Source organism: Protomyctophum parallelum (genome assembly GCF_964188405.1).
Source record: "Protomyctophum parallelum genome assembly, chromosome: 5".
Taxonomy (NCBI): domain Eukaryota; kingdom Metazoa; phylum Chordata; class Actinopteri; order Myctophiformes; family Myctophidae; genus Protomyctophum; species Protomyctophum parallelum.
Genome location: NC_139702.1, coordinates 8,598,946 through 8,624,078, shown reverse-complemented (window position 1 = coordinate 8,624,078; position 25,133 = coordinate 8,598,946). Strand labels below are relative to the sequence as shown.

Sequence of the window (25,133 nt, the reverse complement as noted above, 5' to 3'; positions counted from 1 at the left end):
CCTTACGGTTACCATCCAGGCACTCTACCCCTGAGCCACCGCCGCTGTTCCACTCTAGCCACTCTAGCCACTCCTCTAGTACGGATGCCTCCTTCTCCCTAGGGAGGTCTTCACTCTAGTACGGATGCCTCCTTCTCCCTAGGGAGGTCTTCACTTCACTCTAGTACGGATGCCTCCTTCTCCCTAGGGAGGTCTTCACTTCACTCTAGTACGGATGCCTCCTTCTCCCTAGGGAGGTCTTCTCTCTAGTACGGATGCCTCCTTCTCCCTAGGGAGGTCTTCACTTCACTCTATTACGGATGCCTCCTTCTCCCTAGGGAGGTCTTCTCTCTAGTACGGATGTCTCCTTCTCCCTAGGGAGGTCTTCTCTCTAGTACGGATGCCTCCTTCTCCCTAGGGAGGTCTTCTCTCTAGTACGGATGTCTCCTTCTCCCTAGGGAGGTCTTCACTCTAGTACGGATGCCTCCTTCTCCCTAGGGAGGTCTTCACTTCACTAGTACGGATGCCTCCTTCTCCCTAGGGAGGTCTTCACTTCACTCTAGTACGGATGCCTCCTTCTCCCTAGGGAGGTCTTCTCTCTAGTACGGATGCCTCCTTCTCCCTAGGGAGGTCTTCACTCTAGTACGGATGCCTCCTTCTCCCTAGGGAGGTCTTCTCTCTAGTACGGATGCCTCCTTCTCTCTAGGGAGGTCTTCACTCTAGTACGGATGCCTCCTTCTCCCTAGGGAGGTCTTCACTCTAGTACGGATGCCTCCTTCTCCCTAGGGAGGTCTTCTCTCTATTACGGATGCCTCCTTCTCCCTAGGGAGGTCTTCTCTCTAGTACGGATGCCTCCTTCTCCCTAGGGAGGTCTTCACTCTAGTACGGATGCCTCCTTCTCCCTAGGGAGGTCTTCACTCTAGTACGGATGCCTCCTTCTCCCTAGGGAGATCTCTCTAGTACGGATGCCTCCTTCTCCCTAGGGAGATCTCTCTAGTACGGATGCCTCCTTCTCCCTAGGGAGGTCTTCACTCTAGTACGGAATACGGATGCCTCCTCCTCCCTAGGGAGGTCTTCACTCTAGTACGGATGCCTCCTCCTCTCTAGGGAGGTCTTCTCTCTAGTACGGATGCCTCCTCCTCTCTAGGGAGGTCTTCACTCTAGTACGGATGTCTCCTTCTCCCTAGGGAGGTCTTCACTCTAGTACGGATGCCTCCTTCTCCCTAGGGAGGTCTTCACTCTATTACGGATGCCTCCTTCTCCCTAGGGAGGTCTTCTCTCTAGTACGGATGCCTCCTTCTCCCTAGGGAGGTCTTCACTCTAGTACGGATGTCTCCTTCTCCCTAGGGAGGTCTTCACTCTAGTACGGATGCCTCCTTCTCCCTAGGGAGGTCTTCTCTCTAGTACGGATGCCTCCTTCTCCCTAGGGAGGTCTTCACTCTAGTACGGATGCCTCCTTCTCTCTAGGGAGGTCTTCACTTCACTCTAGTACGGATGCCTCCTTCTCCCTAGGGAGGTCTTCTCTCTAGTACGAATGCCTCCTTCTCCCTAGGGAGGTCTTCGGGGCATTGACCAGGCTGGGAGGCGGCCACGGGGCAGACTAGGTACCAGATGGGGGAATAATATCTTCGGTTTGCCGGTTTGCCTTTTGACACCTATTTTAATATAAATTGATTACGGTTCACAACTGTGTTTTGTACGTGCTTGTAACACCTTTTTCGCACGCAGTGCAAAAACAAAATAAGACTAAAAAAAAATAAGAAAACGGAAATGAAAATTCCGCTGTCTTATGCAGTCTATGGGAACGCAATTTAGAATTATAATATTTCAGATTCTTCTTTTTGGCTCAAAACAAGCTTGATTTGCACCTAATGTCTCTAAACTATATATATCCCAGGTTATTACATAGCGGTAATTCACTTCCTGACTGTCGGTTTCCGGTTAAAACGGCTTTCAAACTAAAGGTGTCACAGTATTAAATTCAGACATCAGATGGGGGGTGTTGGCAGTAAACAGGTTAATGAAATAGACTAGAGACCATTGTGACATTTTGGAGAATTAATAACAAGCTTAAAAAAAAATACAGGATGATCTGTTCATGATGATTTACCTGGTTTTCATTCCAGGCTTAACCTCTGTAACCTTGTCAGAGCTGGCCACCACTCGCACAAACACCTCTCCAGCCTCTGGGTGGTTCTGTCTCTTCAAGTACTTATTCACACGGTCCTCTATGTACATTCCCAACCGTGTAGACTGTAATCCTACACACACACACACACACACACACACACACACACACACACACAAAATAGGAAAAAAGTTCAGAAATGAGCAAGCATTTTGCTGAAATATTTTGCATGAGGGGGAAGTCTGGAGCTCTCTGGTGGAGCTGTTGCCCGCGCGACCCGACTACAGATAAACGAAGTTGAAGATGGATGGATGGATGGATTTTGCATTAGCTCTAATAGCCATGGAAACCTTCATTTTCAAGTACAAAAAAAAGGAAAAAAAGGTTTAAATCTGTAAAAAAACGTAATCCAAAATGGCAGTATGGCATCCCGGAGAGCTGCCCATGGTTAAAGGTATATTCAGTGATTTCACTCAAAAAACCTTAGGTTTCGTTTTTGGCTGTGGGACCCAGCCTTTCGTCCAATCAGGATAGAGAGTCAAAAACGAAACCTAAGGTTTTTTGACCCCCAGGGGTTAACTGGGGACAGGGAGGAACTCCTTATATGGCCAGCACACTCTATAGTAGGGAGGATTATCACAACAAAACAAAAAAATAAGTGATATTTGAATTAAGTGAAATCACTGAATATACCTTTAAATATCATACTGTGTCATACTGATACAGCGTCGCTGTCGTGTGGAAACCGTCCAAAACGAACTTTTCAGGAAATGGAAAAACAGAAACTATGTTCGAATGGATCCATTTCCAATGTGATAACCTGGTGTGTCTGATTTGGGCATTTCAATAATTGTTTTAGTGACATTTTCAAAAATCTTAAAGAATATTGAAATAGCTGATCTATAAGCTCACGTTAATTATATAAGTATATTAGATACACAGCGTGTGCCCAACAGCCACAATATGCAGCAGTCCCTATCAGGGTGGCTTATGTTACTCAGTATCTTCTTGTTTACCTGAATGTTCGTTAAACTAAAGTGCATTAAGTTACTGACTTCTGAATAATGCAAGCTAAGTGGAAAATAAATAAGTGTCCCTGAAAAGCAGTCCAGGGAAGCAAAAGTCAGAAATACAGTAAGACGTAAGACAGGAGCATACTCACTTTTTGCAGAAAACTTATTGTCCTTCCTTGTTTTAGCGCTCTTCTTCAAACAATTGTCACAGATGAATCTAGAGTGAGACAACAAGGTGTTTTGTCTTGACAAGAGAATAAGTTCTACTAGGGTTGCAAAATATATCACTTCAGCATTGACATCGCAATGTACAGTATAGGCAATGTAAGTAAGGCCTTATCTCACACTCTAAAATCATATATAATAAAATATCACAATATAGTCGAGTCATCTTACCCAGACGGCCAGATGACGTCGTAGTGTAGAACACATATCTGGTGCATCTTCCGTCCACAATCTTTACATTCAACAAACCTGAAGAAAAAGGATAAGAGAACCTTGTTTTGTTTTGACATTTCAAAATCGATTTATCTTCTGCCATCAGGTTCATCAATAGTTAACCCATTCTGACCGGGCACCCATTTTGGTGTCAGCATCATGTTATGCTTTAGCTATTTAAAAATAGCAGATCTACAAGCTCATATCGCGCCACCGAGTGGCGCGATACGAGCTTGTAGGTCTGCTATTTTTGAAAAATCGAAGAGCGACTGACATTTTTAGAATCTGATCTCAGGTCAGAATGGGTTCATCAGGACCAGTGTGTGTCCGGCGGAAACCTTGTATGAATCTGATCTCAGGTCAGAATGGGTTAAGAGAACCAATTTTATTCTCAATTTGAAGTGCAATGTTCCTCTGCACACACATTTGCAGGTTTTCCACATGCAACAGAGTCCAGGTGTCCCTATTCTGGGCATGTCATAATGGGCAAAGATTCTATGAAAAGCCAACATCTGGCAAAAATACATCTACAAGCTCATAATGCGTCGTCTTGAGATGCACAGTAGATCGTATATTTTATTCTCAGTGAAGAAACTTGCTGTTAATCGTTTTTCAGTGAAGACACTTGGTGTTAATCTACATCTCTTTGCAGAAGAGACATAACATGTACCTGTCAAATCAACCAATACAGTTGTAATTATTGCCTGCATTGCCGGAATGATAATATTGAATACCTTTTACCATAGGATAATATATCGGCTTCCAATTAAACACTTATATCTTGTAAAACCTTAGCTGGTATCACTCCAAAATAACACTCACTGGGAACTGTGTGTGTGTGTGTGTGTGTGTGTGTGTGTGTGTGTGTGCGTGCGTGTGTGTAGACTTACGGTTCAGCATCTAATGTGTCATTCTTCTTCCTTTCAAACTGGTCTTTCGATATCATTCTGAACAAGCAAGACAAGTGGTAAGACAAGTGGTAAGTGAGAGATTAAAATGATCATTATTCAGACTTAAACAGATGCCTTTAAATTTACTAATGGTAGCATTATGTAGGACATGAATGATTTGTTGGAAGATTTGTAAGCAACTTCGAATCATTCGTCAAGTACGAACACAAATGAAGATGTAACAAACATGCTGTAACGTTTGCTCAAGTCAGAACAATGTCCTTGTCTTACGTCTGTGGCTGAGCAGGGTCATCCCCTAAGGTCACACTCTCCCCCTGGATCTCATTGAAGCACTTCTCACAGAAATGATACCTGTAGGGTGGCACAAATAAAACACGTGAATGCAAATCTGTTGCATTGTGCATTTCGGAGATAGTATAGGGCAGCCTGGGCAGGCAACAGAGAGTGAGAGGGGGAATCCCCAGCTTTCATATTGTGAATGGACCATGCTGCCTGTCTGGTTATGCTGTATCATTACATTACAGCCGCTGCACATGCTCCATTCTATTAAGTACCCTGTCAAAATTCCAGAGGTGCAGTTGCGATATTCATACAGCAGGGGGCGCAGGGGAACACAAGACAACTAGCTGGTCATCTGCTGGCTTACACAAGAAGCCAATTTCAGGAAAACAGCAAAAACTGAATATCAATAAAAGCTATTGTTGATAACTGTGAAAAAGGTGTGTGTGTATGTGTGCGTGTGTGTCCGTGCATGTGTGGCGACAACATAATCAGACTTTCATGAAGTATTTTGCACCGATGCACACAAGGCCCCAACACTGGCGGGCTGAACTGCACCGGGCTTTAAATTGCTTTGTTTAGAGCTGCAGGACAGATCCCACAGTTGAATGACTGGGTATTGTGGTTAATGTCAGTATTTAGTTGTGTGAATTGTGTGGCATGTTCAAAAACCTCAAAATTGTATGGAAACGGCAAATAACACACATGAATGTTGAGTCACAAACATACCTGTTCTGGTAGCTGTAGTATGTGCCTCCAGTAGGTATAGTGCACAGCTGTTTGCCATAGCAACAGAGGGTTTGAGGGGAAAACTCATACTGCAAAGAAAAAAGGGAGATGGATGATATAATCATATGAAAACTTTTAAACAGGTGACAGGCAAGCACAATTCATTATGCAAGATCTCTCTTGTATAAAAAATAATCCTTGGTGGAATTCCCAAAGTTTTTAGTCACCCCCGTTTCCCATGATGTGTTAGGAACAAGACTTAATGGTTCTGTTCAATTATAGGTAGTCTCTTTGTAGTTCTAACTTTCTCCACCTTCTTCAGAAGCAAACGGTGGATTTGGCCTCATTCAACTAAGACATCACATTACAGGAGTGTACACAGATTTCAATTCCTCAGAAGAACATTAAAGAAAAAGTAGAAAAAAAAAGTATTCACACCATCTGCTTTTAGAATCACACCACGCTAAACCAATATTTCTCATTCACATGAGTCGTGTTTAGATTACAAGAAGCTGACTTTCTTTTGTATCTTTATAGATGTAGCCATACGATGGTTCTCCACAGCGCTGCCTTACCTTCCTACCGCAGCAGTAGCCCAGGCCCTGCATGACCGGGTCGATCTCGGACTCAAACACCTCGGCCAGCTTGGAGCAGTACTTGTACACGCGAGATGTCTTGCGGTTGTACACCCAGGCGTTGTTAAACATGAGCCAGACGTCCTCCACATACTGCCATGGCTCTTGGTACTGGCCGGTATCCAGTTTGCGCTTTATGGTTGACAGGTCTATGGGGTTCTTTACAATGTCAAAGTAATCCTGGAGATGAGACATTAGTGCAATGCACACGTCATTGAGCGTATGGAATCGTTTCATGATGTCAACATTTTCAAGATAGTGGCCCAAAAACCCCTCTTTTCACGCTGTGGAATGCACTTGAGCTCCTCACATCAAAACAATGAGATTTAGTTTGAAAGTCTCTCTCTCTCTCAAAGAAGAAGAATCGAATCCAAGCTTTTCATAACAGTAATGGAATACAATGACATTTCTCTGTTCAATACTACCAAAACGGATGTTCAAAGTTGTGAATGTGTTGCCTACCGGAATGCCTAGCTGCATGGGGTCTACAGGTTGTCTGAAGGGCAGTGACTCTGGGTCCTGCCTGTAGAGAGATTCCAGGGTGGGCATCAGAGCCTGGCGTAGCTCCTCTGGTTTAAAGACTGGAAGTGGAATAGAAATAATTGGAAAAAGTCAGCTCAACTATTGAGGTAGAGAAACGGCACATGGAAAGCATTTTGTCCTGTTCCTCTGAACTCACTTTTCCTCCGTGATTGAGAGGAAGGTGAAGAGGTTGTGCCGTTAGCGCCTCCTTCTTCATCCTCTTTGGGTTCCATCTTCATCTCTGGCTTCTTCTCGTCTACCTCCATTGCCTCCTGCTTCACCACTGGCTCCTCTTTCTTCATGGACATCGAACCCGAGTCCTCCTCACTCTAAAGAAAGGGAGACAGCTCATTGTAGGTCACAGGGGTTTGTTCTGCCCGTGCATGGTCCAGGCGTGTCAACCCTAGAATGTTGGTGGGATCCATAATCAGGCAACATGGACATATGACCTATTGAGTGAAAAACTATATAAAATACTAGTAAAATAAGAGGGCAAGTATGGTGTTTTAAGGCATATAATGTTATTAGCCAGGGATCCTTTAAAGAAGCGTATGTTTGGTTTCTGTGGAAAGAAATGGATTCTGAGTGCAATGACCTTAAGAGTCATGATAATGGATCAGATGGATGGATCTGAGTGCAACGGCCTTAAAGGTATATTCAGTGATTTCACTCAAAAAACCTTAGGTTTCGTTTTTGGCTGTGGGACCCAGCCTTTCGTCCAATCAGGATAGAGAGTCAAAAACGAAACCTAAGGTTTTTTGACCCCCAGGGGTTAACTGGGGACAGGGAGGAACTCCTTATATGGCCAGCACACTCTATAGTAGGGAGGATTATCACAACAAAACAAAAAAATAAGTGATATTTGAATTAAGTGAAATCACTGAATATACCTTTAAGAGAGTCATGATAATGGATCAGATGGATGGCAAAATGAATGACTCAACACCAATGAAAGATTAGTTTGGTCTCATTTACGCCCATTTTATTGAGAGCCATTCCACCAACCTCCATCTTGGGCTCCGTTTTGCCACCGGCAGCCGCAAGCCGCAACTCCTGCTGGTTGTGGCGCGGCTCGATTTTGGTCTCCTGGATGGGCAAGTCGGCTCCTGCGTGCTGTGAGTGCAAATCAGCACTGGCGGCGGAGGCTGGGGTGGGCACCCGGTTATCTAGACTTATCTAGAAGGAGAGACAGCGAGAGATCAGGGAGAGAATGGATGATAAAACACGAGGTGTAATATCGGCCGACATCGGATGGTCCGCATGCAGGGATGAATCTAAGTCACGCATGATGAATGAAATCCCATTTGCAAAACAGTGCTCCCAAAAAGTCCACAGATGGAACATTGCCCACTTGTGATGGAGACATCCCCGTGAGATGGGCGCTATAGTGGAGATGCAGTTACAAGGTAGAATGGAGGGTTGGCAGTCAAGAGTTTAAATGGAGGGTTGGCAGTCAGAGTTTAAAGGGGGTGGAGGGCATGCGGAGGGTCTCAGTCTCACCGGCGTGGTAGGGGGCTGAGGCGGGGGCTGCGTCTGTGCAGCTGTAGGGGGCTCCGCCTGGGTTTGGGGCTGGGCAGGGCGGGGCGGGGTGGAACCCAGGGCCGGGGACGGACCCGGGCTGGGGCCAGGGAGGGTGGGGGTGGAGCTACGGCTGGAGGGCTGGGGGTGCGGCAGGTTAGTAGCCCCCCCAGCCACGGAGGCAGAGGAGGAGGAAGCAGCGGGCGGAGGCGTAGAAGAGTGCAAAGGGGATTGGGAGGAGGGTAGCTGGGAGGCCATTGAGGGGCCAAGTGCATTCATGGGAAGGTTAGCGCTCTGCTGCTGCTGCTGCTGGAGAGAAGGACACACATACAAACAAAAGGGCAGGCGAGTCACATACGATAAAAGACAAGCAGACAAACATACAGACACAAAGGTCAGACAACGACAAACACATGTAACACCGCACACAAATAATTCATTTAGAGATGTGATTGGCATGAAAATAAATTAACCACTTGAACCCTATACTTGATGTTGGTTGTGTTCTTTGGGGCCGTATACTTTGTTAACCGTATTCCAATGGGCTACACTAAATATCTTTGTGGAAAATAGCCAATGTATAAGTTCACAACATGTCATGTTGCAAGCTTGTAGATCTGCTTGTTTTGGGACTGTTGCCCCAGAATAGGGTTCAAGTGGTTAAGCGCAGGTTAAAGCTAATATGTTTTGTTACAGTGATTTTAGTTTAGCACCCCAGCACCTTGTCCGACAGAGAATCATTTTAGTTGCTAGTTTATCTTCCACATAGTGATTAAGCGATGACGGTTTGTATCCTTTCCACACTGCTCCTTGTCTCTCACCTGCGTAACCGCGGCCTGTGCAGGGGGCTGGCCTATGCCAGGCCCCACCGTTACATTGATGGCTCCCGTTGCGGTGCCGGGAGGGAACTGGGTCTGGGCCAGGAACTGTCCCTGGTTGGCAGTCTGGCCCACCATGCTGCCTCCCCCATGGGCTGCCATCATGCCCTGGGTCTGGGGCATCCTGGAGGGGGACATGCCCATCTGAACAGGACAGAAGGACGTCACGAGCAGGACAACAGCAAGTTCATGGGAGTCATACATCCATTGAAATACAAATACAGAAGAGGATGTTTTGCCTCATCAGGTCCCCCAGGAAAGTAGGCAGCCATGAATATGGTAGTATTAATGGATTGAGATGACTTGACTGGACTGGACTATGACGGACTAACAGTTTTATACCATGAAGTTGCCCCATCAGTGTTTTTCTTTGTCTTTGTGTTCTGTTGCACTAAACGGAATTTCGTTGTATGTCTCATACAGTGACAATAAAGATCTTATCTTATCTTATCTAGTAGAGCGATTATGACTTCGCTATCTCAGGGTGATTTTTTTTACGTATTTTTTGAGGGGCACCACATTAACGTCACATTAACCTGGTAATAGACCATTTATCTTTTGGAGCATATTCCAGTGTGCAGACTATTATTTCACTATGGACTGGAACTAACCATTCAGATGCCTGTCCATACGGCTTAAGATGTATATAATACTAACCAACCAATTAGTATGTTTCTGTCCATCTGGCTAATGGAATTTACAGGTACTACTAGCCAAGAATTGTGGACATGACAATGGTTGGAAGTATTGCATCATGAACACAAATGCACCCATCATAAGATCTTTGCACTAAGCCACCAGTTACGGTACTGATGAGTCTGCCCTGACTTTGAAGCATTTCACCCACCAAGACCGATTCAATGATTGTTTTGGTCAGGGGTGTTCAACTGATTATGAACCAGGGACCACCACCCTGACTAACAATCAACCTGGGGACTAGTGGGACCACCACCCTGACTAAGAATCAACCTGGGGACTAGTGGGACCACCACCCTGACTAAGAATCAACCTGGGGACTAGTGGGACCACCACCCTGACTAAGAATCAACCTGGGGACTAGTGGGACCACCACCCTGACTAAGAATCAACCTGGGGACTAGTGGGACCACCACCCTGACTAAGAATCAACCTGGGGACTAGTGGGACCACCACCCTGACTAAGAATCAACCTGGGGACTAGTGGGACCACCACCCTGACTAAGAATCAACCTGGGGACTAGTGGGACCACCACCCTGACTAAGAATCAACCTGGGGACTAGTGGGACCACCACCCTGACTAAGAATCAACCTGGGGACTAGTGGGACCACCACCCTGACTAAGAATCAACCTGGGGACTAGTGGGACCACCACCCTGACTAAGAATCAACCTGGGGACTAGTGGGACCACCACCCTGACTAAGAATCAACCTGGGGACTAGTGGGACCACCACCCTGACTAAGAATCAACCTGGGGACTAGTGGGACCACCACCCTGACTAAGAATCAACCTGGGGACTAGTGGGACCACCACCCTGACTAAGAATCAACCTGGGGACTAGTGGGACCACCACCCTGACTAAGAATCAACCTGGGGCTCACTGTCGTGTTGGGTGGGGGGATATGGGCGTGGTGTTGAGGAAAAAGTCTGAAATAATTAAATATTTACAGTTAAGGGCTTTGTTTAATTTGTTAATTTGAGGTGAATTAAATCAAGCCCTTAACAGTCAGTAATTTAACTGGCATATGCTAGTGTTCCGGAGCTATTCCTTTCCCATAGTTTCCCTTACTGTGTTCTCTTAACCTTCCATATTAAACTCATAGATAGCAGACACATGTGATTGCATGAATATAAGAACATTTCCTAATAGACTCAACCAGTCAATCCGGTTCACTTTCCCTTGAAATTCAAACTCCTTTTCTGTGGAAGTTCCTGACATCCAACTTCCCAGTAACTGACAACATTGACGTCATCATACATCACCAGGCAATTTTGTGAACTAGTTTGTTTCCCAACTAGTGGTAGATAAGCCAGTTGAAAGCCTCTGGTTTAGGTCACTGGTTCTCAACGTGTGCTCCAGTGACCCCCGGGCGTCCTTGAGGACTTGGGAGTGTATAAATGGGTCCAATTGGTTCCATTCATACATAAATTCATTCTGCATTACGCTTTTATAGTTGTAGATTTTTTAGTTTTAGTTTTTAAATGAGTCTGATGAATATCAAAGCGGCGTTCCCTGGAATTAGAAGGGCTGCTGGTTTAGGCGGCTGATGCTGTATGTGTAGTTTGTGTACTGGTATTATTTAGTGTGCGTTTCTCTCACCGCAGGGACGGAGCTCATGTTGATCTGCTGAGGGTGGTTCATAGGTGAAGCAGCACGGACTCCCATGGGTGCCTGAGACAGCTGGACGTTGGGCAGCGCCATGGGGTTGAACTGATTGATTCCTGCAGACCACATTTGGACCACAAATCAGGCAACGGAATCACAAAAAATAAACAGAAACACAGCAGGAAGGGTCTCAGACAAGACGGTCACAGTTTGAGTGCAGGATGAAAAAAGTACCTGGAGGAACCTGCATGCGATTCATGATCTGATTTGGCACATTGGGCATAGGCACAGGTCCATCTGTAGATAGAGGACATTTGAGGATTGAGAAGACAGTGAAAGGTTTTCTTGCCTGGATTTGAAGATCTGTCAATGGTGATTAGATACATTAAGATTTAATATTCACCCACTTTTTCTCCCCAATTTAGTCATTATGCCAATTAGTTCCTCCCCACACACATTGTTTCATATAAGAGCAGGGGTTGACACTAGGGTAGAGGCACTTGCCGTGCAAGTACAGGTCATGTTCTACTTGCCCAAAGGTCATGCCCACTTGCCCAAAAGGTAATTGTGTACATTATAAAATTATAGGTAAGAATTTGAATTTCTGTTCAATTTAACATTTTATTCTTTCTGGAGCTGTGAGATTAAAAGATAAAAAGTCATACACTATCTAATGTTTTATGCCAAATACCTACATAGCTATGAATATGACTATGAACGCTTACTTTTTTTAAGCGTAGCATCAGTGAATCGCAGTATAGTCTTCAGTGCTCAAATATAAAATTATTAAAACAAAATGTTTCTAACAATTTAGGCCAGAATATTCACTGAATTGGTGCAAATCTGTCTATATCCATTGTTCCTGACAACATTTAGTTTTTCAAAGAAACCACCCAAGTGGATAACAGTGGCACTCCAAAATGACGATGAAAGACAAAGAGGCTCAGATGCTAAACTATTTATCTGCTCTGAGGAAGGACGGCTAATGGCCAAAACACAACACAACTTTTTGCATCTTAGCCTTTTTGTCTTGCGTTGTCATTTTTGGAGTGCCACTGTATTCCACGTGGGTGGTTTCTTTAAAATGTGTTACTTACGCAGCCGAGTACCCACCACTCAAAAAGCACACCTGCTCTATATTCTAACAACATCACACAGTATGTGTGAGCATACTTCAGAGTTCTTCCTAGGGGTGTACAGAAGTGCGGCACTCACTCTGTGGCCTGCTGGGGCCGAGAGCGTTGGGCTGGAGACCTGGCTGGGCCCCCTGAGAGGTCAACGGGGCTTGGTTGATGATCTGTTTCTGCAGCCGCGACCGCCTCTTCTCCTCCAGTTCCTTCTGGATCTTGTAGATCTTCTCAGCCAGGAAGTGGTAGTACTCATCCTGGAGGAACACAGAGACCCCAAGGCAAGGGGATGGAATTAAACGTATTAGACGTATGACAGTGGAATTAAATTAGCCTACTGTTGCTAGCAAAAGTATGAACACCCATGCCAACATCCTGTTGAGCAATTTTAAAATAGTAATTTATTCTTACACACTTTTACATATTGTAGGCTTGCTAGTCGGCTGGAATCTGATGGTAATTCTGACAGAGATTTAGTCCGCCATGCAGGAACAACGGTCGGACTAGCACTGCTCACTAGCACTGCTCACGGGGGCTTGCGGTTATGGTTAGGGTTTGAGGTAGGTTGTCGGTCTAATGACTGTCGGACCAATAATAGTGTCGCTAGCTAAGAGCAGTTTCTCTGAAAATGAAGATCGTTTCCCCAAGAATACAAAAGTTCATGGCATAATGACTACACCTACCCTGCTGTTAGCAGACTCGTACATGTCCCCCTCCACCTTCCTGGCGTAAGCCACCAGGTTCTCCATCCGTCTGTCCTTCAGAGCTGCCGGGTCTGGGGTGGGGAATATGGCTTGAACTCTTAACAGCCAGAAGACAAGGAGAGAGAGAGAGAGAGAGAGAGAGAGACATGGAACCAGTGAACATTTTTAACATTCAGAAAAGGAAGTACATTATTTTCTACCTCCCCCCCCCCCCCCCCCAACCCCGCCCATCCACTGGCCACAGCAGCTACTTATAAAAAGCAAACAATTTAACCAGCTGCTTTCATTATTGCAGCAGCTCGCTTGGTCTTCAACCAGCCAAAATTCTCACATGTCTCCCCCCTGCTCCGCTCCCTCCACTGGCTCCCGGTCGCTGCCCGCACAGAATACAAAACTCTGATGCTGGCATTCAAAGCAACCAAAGGTATGGCTCCCCCATATCTTACAAGTATGATTGAACCCTACAAACCCTCCCGCGCACTCAGATCAGCCAATGCAGGGAAACTGGAAGTACCCTCACTAAAAACGCCGGGACAACGCTCCACACGTCCCAAACTCTTCTCCCTTCTGGCTCCAAAACTGTGGAATGCACTTCCCATTGCAGTCAGAACTGCAGCATCACTCCCAATCTTCCGCCGTAACCTGAAAACCCACCTTTTCAGACTCCATCATGGCCCATAGCACTTACCCTAACCCCTTAGATAGCATTTCTGTTGGCTTAGATAGCATTGACACAGACTTATAGCATGTTATGTAGACAGCACTATAATTGTATTGTATATAGTCATAGCACGCCATAGTACATATGTATAGCATAGTAGTAAATATGTATAGTTTATATGTATAGTGTATGTATAGTTTCATTATATAGATATTCCACTGTTACTTTCTTAGCTTACGCATGTTTCATGATAAATGCTTTTATGTGATGTATTCCCATGCTTTTGTTCTTGCTTAAATGTAAGTCGCTCTGGATTAAGAGCGTCTGCTAAATGCCTAAATTGTAAATTGTAAATTGTAATTATTCAAAACTGGAACAGCCTAGAAAATGGGAGCTTCCAATGACGGTTGGCTACCTGCCAAATGAGCTGGTACGGGGGGGGGGGGGGGGGGATGAATTTGCAAGCCTTTGACAAAATGTATAAGTATTAAGTACGTAGTTGGTTCGTTGCCACCGTCACTTTAGTTTTCCCACCCTGATAATGAACCACACAACTTTGTGTTCAAGAACAGCTGTATTTTATCAAGCAGCAGCAGCAGGGTTACCAGACTCACAGTTTGTGTACGAGGTGATTGCGCAGGTCCTGGGTGACGTGCTCATGCCAGGATTTCCTGGTGCCGGTGGCAGAGAGGGGTGCTGCTGTGGGCAGGTTGCCCGGGGGCACAGCCGATCCATCAGGCAGCAGCTGACTAGAGGAGGGAAAGCAGCAGAGACAGGAGGAGCGGGAGAGAGAATCTATTGAGTACAACCTCGATGTTGACCCGCTACAATAGAACATCGATCATGTCGAGCCTTAAAGACAGGGTGCCATGGTTTTGTACTTTTTCTGTTTTGTATGCGTCCATAACTCCATATGGAGTCAACATTACTCTAATAGACCCACAGGTGTGGTTATACTACAGTATGCAAATATGTCTTCCCTGTGTATTTTTGGTTTCTTCCTGAAAGATGCAAGCTTTTGAGTCAATGGGCCCAAACGAAATACACCACTTAAGTGATGTACTAAAACCCCGGTTCAAAACGTTTCAACAAAACCATTCCAGACCATCGGAACTACTGTACAGACATAATTATGTAGGATGCCGCGACTAACAGTACATTTTTCACACGAGAAGAAAATAATTAGACATTTGTGCCACCGGACCATGCTGACGCAGGACCCACTTGAGTCACACCGTTTGGGCATCAATCAGAGAGAGTCGTTGGACACATAGTCCATAGTGTTTTTGAATAGGCGGGATGTAATAGCGTAAAAGGGATAAAAAGAATGAGGGTATTATAGCTGTTATAAAGGAAACATAACATACTTGTTAGCGTTGAGTGCATTGGGGAGCGTGGAGTCTGTGTGCAGGTTTGTCTGCTCTGACGTGGGAACGCCCATCGCTGTGCCTCCAAGGGCTATCTGGTTAGCTGGAGACACGAAAGAAGACAGTCAAATATTTAACACACACACACACACACACACACACACACACACACACACACACACACACACACACACACACACACACACACACACACACACACACACACACACACACACACACACACACACACACACACACACACACACACACACACACACACACACACACACACACACACACACACACACACAACCAAGTAGCTATAATACACTCGAGGCTGATTTTCACTGATATTAATGGCACAACATTGCTGCGGTTTGGAGCGAGGCACTTCTAACCGCATCACTTAAAAATGGCAATAATAACCGTAAACAGACACCTTTGAGTGTAATATTACACACTTATACAACAGTTCCCAACGATAAAAGTTCCATCTTTTTTTATTACTAACTTAATATAAACAGAACATGCATTTAACCCATTCTGACCGGGCACCCATTTTGGTGTTGGCATCATGTTATGCTTTAGCTATTGAAAAATAGCAGATCTACAAGCTCATATCGCGCCACCGAGTGGCGCGATACGAGCTTGTAGGTCTGCTATTTTTGAAAAATCGAAGAGCGACTGACATTTTTAGAATCTGATCTCAGGTCAGAATGGGTTCATCAGACCAGTGTGTGTCCGGCGGGAACCTCGTATGAATCTGATCTCAGGTCAGAATGGGTTAAAAGGTGAAAATAGACACGGTTGTAAGTCCCAGTTCCATATTATTGCTGAGATGCTCTGTTGCTTGGGAGAACCTGTAGCTTACTCGTAACGGAGTAACGTATGAAGGTGGCTGGTCTGAGGGATGAGTGGAGGAGTCAATCACACACAACAGTTTGGGTGCCGGGGAATCTTTTCAGAATAACCCATTCTGACCGGGCACCCATTTTGGTGTCAGCATCATGTTATGCTTTAGCTATTTAAAAATAGCAGATCTACAAGCTCATATCGCGCCACCGAGTGGCGCGATACGAGCTTGTAGGTCTGCTATTTTTGAAAAATCGAAGAGCGACTGACATTTTTAGAATCTGATCTCAGGTCAGAATGGGTTCATCAGGACCAGTGTGTGTCCGGCGGAAACCTCGTACGAATCTGATCTCAGGTCAGAATGGGATAAAGGCGCTAGAGTGACAAGCAGATGAGGGAAATTCTACTCTGAAAACCCCCGCCTTTCATTTCCCCCCCCCCCCCAAAACCGTGAGGTGAAATCTTCCTTTACTACATCATCTCTTTAGAAGCGTTCAAATTCTAAACGAGATGCATGATGAAGTCAGAAATTAGGAAATAAGGAAGATTGTCAACCCATAAAGCAGGAAGCCGCGACCCTGTTTTAAACAGCGACCCTGTTTAATAGATTAAAAAATACCTTAAGACGTGTCCACACGTCCCGGGCACCCCGTGGTTTCATTTGATAGAACGTGTGTGGACGTCCTAGGCAAGTGTTAAATCTGAAGTTTTCTCAGAAGATTCTTTTCGCTCCTTACTTTGATCTGCTCGAATGCTAATCTTCTACTGCCCTGTACGTCAGTTTATATAAGGTGATGTGATGTCATGCTGTGATGTCACACTGACATCGGTTTCCGTAGTTACACGTATACACAGAATTCTCTTAGCAAAGAGTCATAATGACATCAAAGTAAAATTTACAGTCATAACCATCTATAAATGTCCCTGGTACTATGTCTGTCTGTACGTACGTACGTACAGCTGTAATGCACGTAACTCGAGAACCATTTGACCCAAATTCAAATTCGACACACACGTTCCACACCCCCACAGGGAGTGCAGTGTCCGGTGTCAAGACGGTAGGACCCACGGTTGTCCAGAACCTCAACAAAAGGCCTCTGCTCCATATATGGAGCTGGCCTGTTCTGACATCATTCTGACATCTGCATAGACTCCATATTTGGGCATGCCTGACAAAACTCCATATATGGGCATAGCAGAGACACAGACATAATAACTGGGTGGGGTTCCATTTACAACTTGCACTGTTCCAAGTAGGCCAGTGCCCAATGGGCACCGCTCTACTCTCACCTGAGCACGGTTGAGGTGTGGCTCAAGTAGTAATTTGAGCAGAGCAGGAAAGTCTACTATGACCAATTAAAATACTTGGCTGACGCTACGCATTGAATAGTAACTACCGGTACATGCAAAACATAATTCATAGTATTATTCTCATGCATCCATGACACAAAAAACCCATCTCAAACTGTTGAAGAAAGCTGTAATGTTATTGTCTGCCCCATAGCGATAAATAATCCACATTTAGTGTAGTTTAAAGAGCCAAGTTACTAAGTGCATTGACGGGTCTCATCTGCTGCGGTAGCTGCCCCTGAGCGGCCGTCTGACCGGGTCCCGGAGCCTGCTGGGCCGAAGCCTGGCTACTGTAGGGGAGCCCCAGTGCCGCGTAGGCCCTCTGCATGGAGCTGGGGTCGATGGTGGTGGAGGTGTTGATGGTAGGGGCGCTGGGCTGGCCTGCACCCACCGAGGCCATGGAGTTCTGGAGGCTCGCGTTGGGGGAGCTTAGCATGGCTGCAAGGAGAAACATTATGCTGGCGTCATCAATTAATCTGTCACCAAATAAGTACAGTGTTTGTATTTGTGTTGGGTGGCCGTGGAGCAGTGGCAACTCCAAATACCACAAATGCACACAATCCTAAACTATCACTTCTTAAACTGAAATCATAGGAGAGTAGTTTATAAATTAAAACAGAGCATTAAATCCAAGGATAAAAGCTTTAAACAAACTTAAATAAATAAATGCACGAATCCCTTCCGGGGACAGTTGCATATTTTTTCTGGGGGTCAGGCCTCGGTTGAGCTAAAAAAGTATTCCATATGATGTGAGAGAAAAATCGGAACAAAGAAGTCCTGCATGTTGTTTGGCTTGGCAGGAGAAGGCACACGTCGTGGCATTCATTGTACTTTCCAAAACGCAAACCAAACAAAGATAAACAAACCCTGGAATGCTCTCAGCAATGACAGAAGCCGAGAAGCACAGTGGCGAGATTAAGAAGAAGTGGAGGAAGCCAAGACAAGACGTCATAAAGAGAACAACTGTTATTAACTAAATTAACAAATCTCTCTGTAGTCCCACTTCAGCACACTACCCCTCTCTCCCCAGTCTCTTCCACCTCACATCTTTCCGGTCTCCCCCAACCCAACTCCCATTCCTCCTGTGTGTCAGATTACCAGCCCAGCAGGACTGGCCTGGACTCTCGGCTCATGCAGCCCCTCAGCCACAGTGGAGCAGATGAGCTCCACATTACAGGAAATAAACCGTCTCAACTGGTGGGCTCAAGTCTAAACGCTCCCTCACTCTGCTCAGAGCGCTCCCGCTCTCCGTTTCCAACACACATACAGCAGCTGCCCAACCAGTTCCTGACATGCAGCCATGTGAGGTCATCAAAGTTATAGACTCAGGAATGTGACAAAAACTAAATAAAAAAATCTCCATTATTTCCAGGCTTCATGGGGTGTGTAATTGATAGAAAATAAGTCATTTTGGGGGTAAGAAATCACATTTTCGACAGTGATTAATCAGCCCTTTTGAGTGCAAAAAAAAAACATATGTAAAACACAGAACAAATACATTTTGACCATATGGGACACAAAGTGGAGAGGGGTTCCCAAGAAGCCTGAGCAGGCTATAAGAATATAAGCCAATTGTTTGTACACCTTCTAAAAGGCATTTAAGCAATTATTTAGCATTGTACCTCAATTGTTTTTACATTTCATAATATATCATTATGCCATATGCAGGATGTATAGTTGGACAAAGTGAGAAGTTGATTGAGAAGTGATGACCATTGACCATACTAACTACTGATGAGGAAGCGCAATGCCTTTAGCCTTCCAGCCATAGACTGTAAAAAATATGGACAAAGCGTTCCCCGGGTCTAACATGAACGTAAAATGAAGCCTGTAATGATATGCTAATTCCTGATGCAAGTCGCCATCTTTTGGTACCAGCTGGCCATTGGCTGGCTCCGTTTTGTACCAGCTGGTCATTGGCTGCCCAGACAACGAGGCGGGACTTCCCCCCTTCTTCTCCGTTGGTTTTTATTTTGACTCGAGTGGGAGGAGAAGACTCTTGAGTGGGAGGGGAATCCCGATCATAGACTGTAACGGTAGCCACGCCCCTCAGAACATACGCGACTTTATGGTCATTTTTTTTATTAATGGGACCATAATTTTCCAAAAAGAATATTATGACATTAGAAATGAGACTTTAAACTAGTGACTGGAAGAAGAAAGTATTCATGACCATGTTTATTAAGGTAATACAGTCTAGGTGAAGTTGGGCCAAAATACATGGGCCTCTATGGAGCTATGGGGCTTTTTGGGTCCAGTCCAGCGCCACAACAGGCCATTATATGAACTACCGATTTCAAATGAGGCTTCACGAAATATCTGGCTGACTGCCCCCCTGCTTCCAGCAAAGAAAAACTGAACTTGAAAGAAACCTTGGAAGTCACTGGGAAATGTAGCAGCAAGCAACCACACCAAGCACTAAAAATAGCGCAGAACTCTTTGACTTGTAGAAATGAAGAAAACCTTTAAATATAACAATTGTAGACTTCCTTCCTGAAGTCTAAAATAATTTAATTTGCAACATGTTGTTCAATTAAGAGTGGTCTAGTGATGTTCTATCGGAGACATCAATCCACGTACAGTATTCTCTGTGCATGTCAGAAATGGCCAACGAAATTGACGGCAACACATTGTCGGATTGGATTGTCTTGGTTTCAGTCAAGTTGTCGGTCAGAAACAAGCATGGTGTACTCACGTTGCTGTGTCCGCTTGTCGCTGGCGTTCTTCAGCGGCAGGCAGACAGGACAGTCATGTCTCGTACAGTTCTTCCAGTGGGAGATGATCTGTCTGGACGACGCACAGTGTGCCACTGGGAGAGACAGGAAGAGACAGATCAGCAGGTAGACGCTTTACATAAAAAGCTCCCAATACGTTTCCATCCAAAACCTTTTCGGCTAGGGTTTATTAAACCAAAAACATTATTTAATGTTGTACAGTAAGTAGTAGTAGTAGTCAAAAAATGGAAATAACAAAAAAAAAAAGAGTACATATGGAATACTTTTTAGTAATCAGGCATCTGGGTAATGCAGCAGTAAAACACCTGCTTACCACGGAGGCTGTTAACACTGAAGAAGAATTGAGCGCTCTGTGAACAACAAGTAAACACAGGTGTCTTGAAACACATTCTGGGCATTGTGCTCAACTGAACAATGGCATTAGGTTCAGCTTTTTTCCATTAAACTGGTCTCTAGGTTATGCTCACTGCATTTCTGTATGCCTGCCAGAACCGTAGAAAACTGTGTTAAATTAATCGTCTAGCCTGCCAGACACGTAGCTTCGTTATCCAGGGGTTTATACTCTTTTTTTTTTTTTTTTAAGATATTTTTTTGCGGCTTACGCCTTTTATTGATTTTTGAAGGGACAGACAGTAGGCTGACAGGAAACGGGAGAGAGATGGGGGAAGACATGCAGTAAAGGCCGTGTCGGGTCCGGGAGTCGAACCCGCGGCACACTGCGACTGGATTACCAGTCCGGTGCCCAGACCGTTACGCTACGGCCTGGGCCGGGTTTATACTCTTTAATCCATGTTTTGATCCGATCGTATCATTAGCTACCGTTCGTTAGCACAACAGTCCAAGTGGGACAGTGGCCGTGGCCATTTTGAAGATGCGCGCGCATTCACTTGTATTCAATTGTCCGTGTTCAAATGCCTGTATCTCCAACCCGGGTTCAATGAAAACAAGGTTTTTCAACGGCCGACAGCAGGCGCTGGGATACTCGCTGTCAGGTTTTTTCTGCACCGAGCGAGAGAACAACAACTGGTCAAGACACCACACACAGCATTTTGTCATAACATGCGGTTACGGATATTTGGCTCTTCAAAATAAGTGTTACGCGCAATAAAACCTTGGCAATGCGCGATTTAAGGCTGGCGGCAAGACTGTTAACCCATTCTGGGCGCGAACCCCTTTTGGTGTTTTAACTACGCATCAGGTTATACTTTAGCTATTGAAAAATAGCAGATCTACAAGCTCATAGCGCGCCACCGAGTGGCGCGCTACGAGCTTGTAGGTCTGCTATTTTAGAAAAATCGTGAAAATGCGGCACAAATCTTTGAATATATATTCTTTCAGAGCGAACGTTTGTTTGCATCAATGCAAATAGTAAATGAAGGGTTCGATAATGCAATGAGTGTGTCCTCTGATTCGGCATACTGTGAGTGTTTCCATCTAGGACGGTTGTTTGGGCCAGAGAACCAAACAGCATGTTCTTGGTGTACAACTCTGCAGATCATGTTACTCGTCACTTGGCCGTGTCCGTGCCAACAGGACATAAGAACGCCATGCTTGGTTGGACTAGTCCAAGACAGACCCTAAAGCAGACAGTTGGCAGCCTGGCTATACTGCTTAACACACGAGGGACACTTACTGCATGGCTTCACACCTGTTAGGGGGATGCATTAACACACATAACAATTACATTAGCAGGTACTGTATATCACACTCCAGATTCAATATAGTGGGAGCCAAAATACAATACCCTTCAACTGACTAGCTTGAAATTGTTTTGGCTTGTTGACGAACATACTCTTACTCTCTGGTTAATTATGCAGTAATTGTACAATTAAACATCAACAATTATAGTCCACGACCAATACATGGGGATTGCGCCAAATATAAATGATACTTTTGAGGGAAATTTGAGTATTATAGTAGTGCAGGTTGTAACAAATTAAGGGAATTCAAGAGCCAGACAGCAGGCGACAGAAAGCGGAACGTATAAAGTGCACTGCGGAACGAGGGACAGCGCCGGGATGTGGATGGTTCTGGCCTGAACTGTCATGTTTTAAGCTTCCGACATTCACTGGTGTTTCCGTACAAACATTCAAACATTCCTGCACGTTTGAAAGTAAAGAATACAGTAAAATTCTTCAAAATTACAGTACAATAAATCACGAACAATCTGAACAAATAAATATAGCATAAATAGACAGTTAAGTCCAATAGGGCTGCAACAGTTTCAACTGGCATCCCTATTTTGGGCATGTTATTTTACACAACAATGTGTATGGCTGAATTGACACGACTAATCAATTTAGTTTATTCAAACAAAACAATAATGAATAGAATAATCGCTAAGAAAATAATTGCTAGACTGTAGAGTCTACAGTCTAGCAATTATTTTCTTAGCGATTATTCTACTTATTTACTCTGTGTAGAAATTTATAATCCGTTCTCAATAAAAACGTATTTGACAAAAAATTATTGTTAGTTGCAGCCTTATTCGGAACAATTGTTGTTGAATGTTTGGGGCCAGCTCTCACTGCAGAGAGGACTAAACTCAACAGGCAAGCCCACAGGGAGGTGTTTTGTTCAAGGTGGAAATCCCTCCCCGTGTCATGTCTGGATTAGGACACGACAAGTGGCGTGACAAACAAGAGGCTGAGTGAGGGAAGCTATGCAAGAGCTCAGGGCAGAGCTACTGGCCTCACAGGGACAGCAGGCAGGGAAAGGAACAGAGAGGGAATGGAGAAAGGACTCAATTGATTATTTTACTGCCACCATTGATTCAGTCTAATGTCCCTAACCGCCGCCCGTAGCAGCAGGGTCTTTTCCAAAATGAATTAACTGCACAATCGCACTAGCATTTCAATGGTGACTATTGTAAATAAATCCTGTAGTTACAGTAAGGAGATAAATTACAGAATCCCACACATTCTTCGTCGGGTCTATGAGACCTGAAACCAGAATGTGATGATGTGTTTCTGTAGCTATCAATCGATCCATGGATCCATGAATGAATCAAAACGATCCGACTAGTCTGTCTCTCTGTGTGTTTCCTGGTTAACCAGCACACATGGTGCACTTTAGAGTAGCCTATATATTAAGGTGGTGGAGCGCACTGTCTGCAAGGCAAGCAGCAGCACCGCTTGTTGTTGCAAGCTTGCAACGCACGTGCTGCAAGCAGCAGTAGTGAACGTAGGCCCATGTGAACCTCAGTCCCTACGCTAATTCTGTAGGTCAGGAGCTACAGAATGAACGTAGGAACTGAGGTTACATTATGGGGCGCAGCTGGAAGAACCACTGATGAGAGGAGGACGGCATTAGCCTAGGTTGGACTCACCCACGGTGGATGTGATCGTCCTCCATGACATGTAAACCGCGATGGTTGGCTTAATATAAATAGTTTGATTTATTAGCTGTTAAACAGTTTAGAGTTGAGTATGAGTAAATAACTCGATCCTGCCCATGGGCCATGGCAAATTAAGCTACCAATAATCGCCTCCCGCTAGCGCTGATTGTTTGATTGAATAGCACTTTATTAAAGGGATTGTGACATTAAAAAAAAGGTTTTGGAATTGTTCTTGTTTTTTTTAGGTTTTCTAATCTAAATTGCACCCAAAAAACATGAACTTTTAACATTCAGTAGATTTTCTGTGATCTGGGGTTTTCTGGCTCAAACAGGTGCTCTGATTTGCCGGCAGTAAGTGACATCACTTACTGCAAATCCCATATATGTCAATGGGATTTGCCAGCAGATGTCACTGTTTCACTGTGTTGCCTGTTTTCATTGTAGCTCAAAAGGCCCAAAAAACCCCAAAGAAAACTTCAGACCAAATCCACTGAATGTTCAAAGTTCAGGTTTTTTGGGTGTAATTGAGGTCATAAACCCTAAAATAAAAAATAAAAATAAATCAAAATGAATGTCATAGGCCCAGGCCGTAGCGTAACGGTCTGGGCACCGGACTGGTGATCCAGTCGCGGTGTGCCGCGGGTTCGACTCCCGAACCCGACACGGCCTTTACCGCATGTCATCCCCCCATCTCTCTCCCGTTTCCTGTCAGCCTACTATCTGTCCCTTAAAAAATCAATAAAAGGCGTAAGCCGCAAAAAAAATAAAAAAATAAAAAAAGAATGTCATAAAACCTTTAAGAGTTTGCAACTTTGCACAAAGTCCCAAAGTAGCCTACAGCTAAATATTGCCAATGCAGAATTGCCGATGTCAAATCAATCATCAATGCTGGTAAGACTGCACGAGTGTTTGTGTGTGTGTCGTGTGTGTGTGTGTGTGTGTCGTGTGTGTTTGTTGTGAGCATGTGCGGTGCGATGTGTTAAGGGCCTCACACACAGTCTGCGAACGCCGCGTGTCAAAACAGCCGCCTCCGTTATTTTCAATGAACCTATCGCACACCGGCGGCGTCCGACGCGCGTTCACGCCTCGCCTGACGCTCCGATACGCCACCGTTCTATTTTCCAGGCGTTGCCACGCAGCAACGCTTGTGCCACGTCGCTGCGCACCCGGTGTGTGTTGGGCTTCATACTATCAGCATAGTAGTAGGCTATACATATAAAATGGTCCCATTTCATGGTCTTTTACAAGACACAGTGTGGTATGATGTCTAAATGTAACAGTCAGGCTGTACATTCTAACAATAAGATGCTTGCTGTCAGTGCCTTCCTCAAAGAAAAATGCAGGGGGGGCCGGGGGGGAAGCGTCGGTGTCGGGCCCGGGTCGGACACATATATTAATAATTAAGGTCGGGCTCGTTTCGGTTCGGACTCAAAGCTGTCGGTGTCAGTCCCGGGTCGGGCTGTATAAAGTCGGCCCGATCCCAGCTCTAGTCCAAAGTCCAAACTGCATCCATCCATCCCTCGCTCCCAGAAATCTCCAGTGGATTTCCCCGCAATATGCGGAAACCTCCAATCAATGACTGAATGTAGGATCTCCTCAACTATAAACACTGGCATTTAGGTTGAAAATCATCAAAGTGTACCTTTAATTTCATGCCAACACACA

At 44.9% G+C, this 25,133-nt stretch overlaps 1 protein-coding gene across 4 annotated transcripts in view; it reads right to left on the bottom strand.

Moving 5' to 3' along the window:
- The window catches only part of crebbpa (CREB binding lysine acetyltransferase a), a 68,215-nt gene that overhangs the window by 13,850 nt on the left and 29,232 nt on the right, over positions 1-25,133 (bottom strand). For 2 of the 4 annotated variants that reach the window (XM_083765487.1, XM_083765489.1), the window contains exons 4-23: positions 20,092-20,205; positions 17,595-17,834; positions 15,195-15,297; positions 14,442-14,576; positions 13,146-13,263; positions 12,551-12,719; positions 11,570-11,632; positions 11,330-11,451; positions 8,974-9,174; positions 8,135-8,458; positions 7,640-7,810; positions 6,792-6,963; positions 6,575-6,693; positions 6,053-6,292; positions 5,478-5,566; positions 4,740-4,820; positions 4,449-4,505; positions 3,517-3,594; positions 3,270-3,337; positions 2,090-2,240 (exon numbers count right to left, since the gene is read on the bottom strand). In XM_083765487.1, the coding sequence (XP_083621613.1) occupies positions 2,090-2,240; positions 3,270-3,337; positions 3,517-3,594; positions 4,449-4,505; positions 4,740-4,820; positions 5,478-5,566; positions 6,053-6,292; positions 6,575-6,693; positions 6,792-6,963; positions 7,640-7,810; positions 8,135-8,458; positions 8,974-9,174; positions 11,330-11,451; positions 11,570-11,632; positions 12,551-12,719; positions 13,146-13,263; positions 14,442-14,576; positions 15,195-15,297; positions 17,595-17,834; positions 20,092-20,205 (2,815 nt within the window). The remainder of the gene's footprint in view (positions 1-2,089; positions 2,241-3,269; positions 3,338-3,516; positions 3,595-4,448; positions 4,506-4,739; positions 4,821-5,477; positions 5,567-6,052; positions 6,293-6,574; positions 6,694-6,791; positions 6,964-7,639; positions 7,811-8,134; positions 8,459-8,973; positions 9,175-11,329; positions 11,452-11,569; positions 11,633-12,550; positions 12,720-13,145; positions 13,264-14,441; positions 14,577-15,194; positions 15,298-17,594; positions 17,835-20,091; positions 20,206-25,133) is intronic. The other 2 variants (XM_083765488.1, XM_083765490.1) reach the window with 2 other exon arrangements.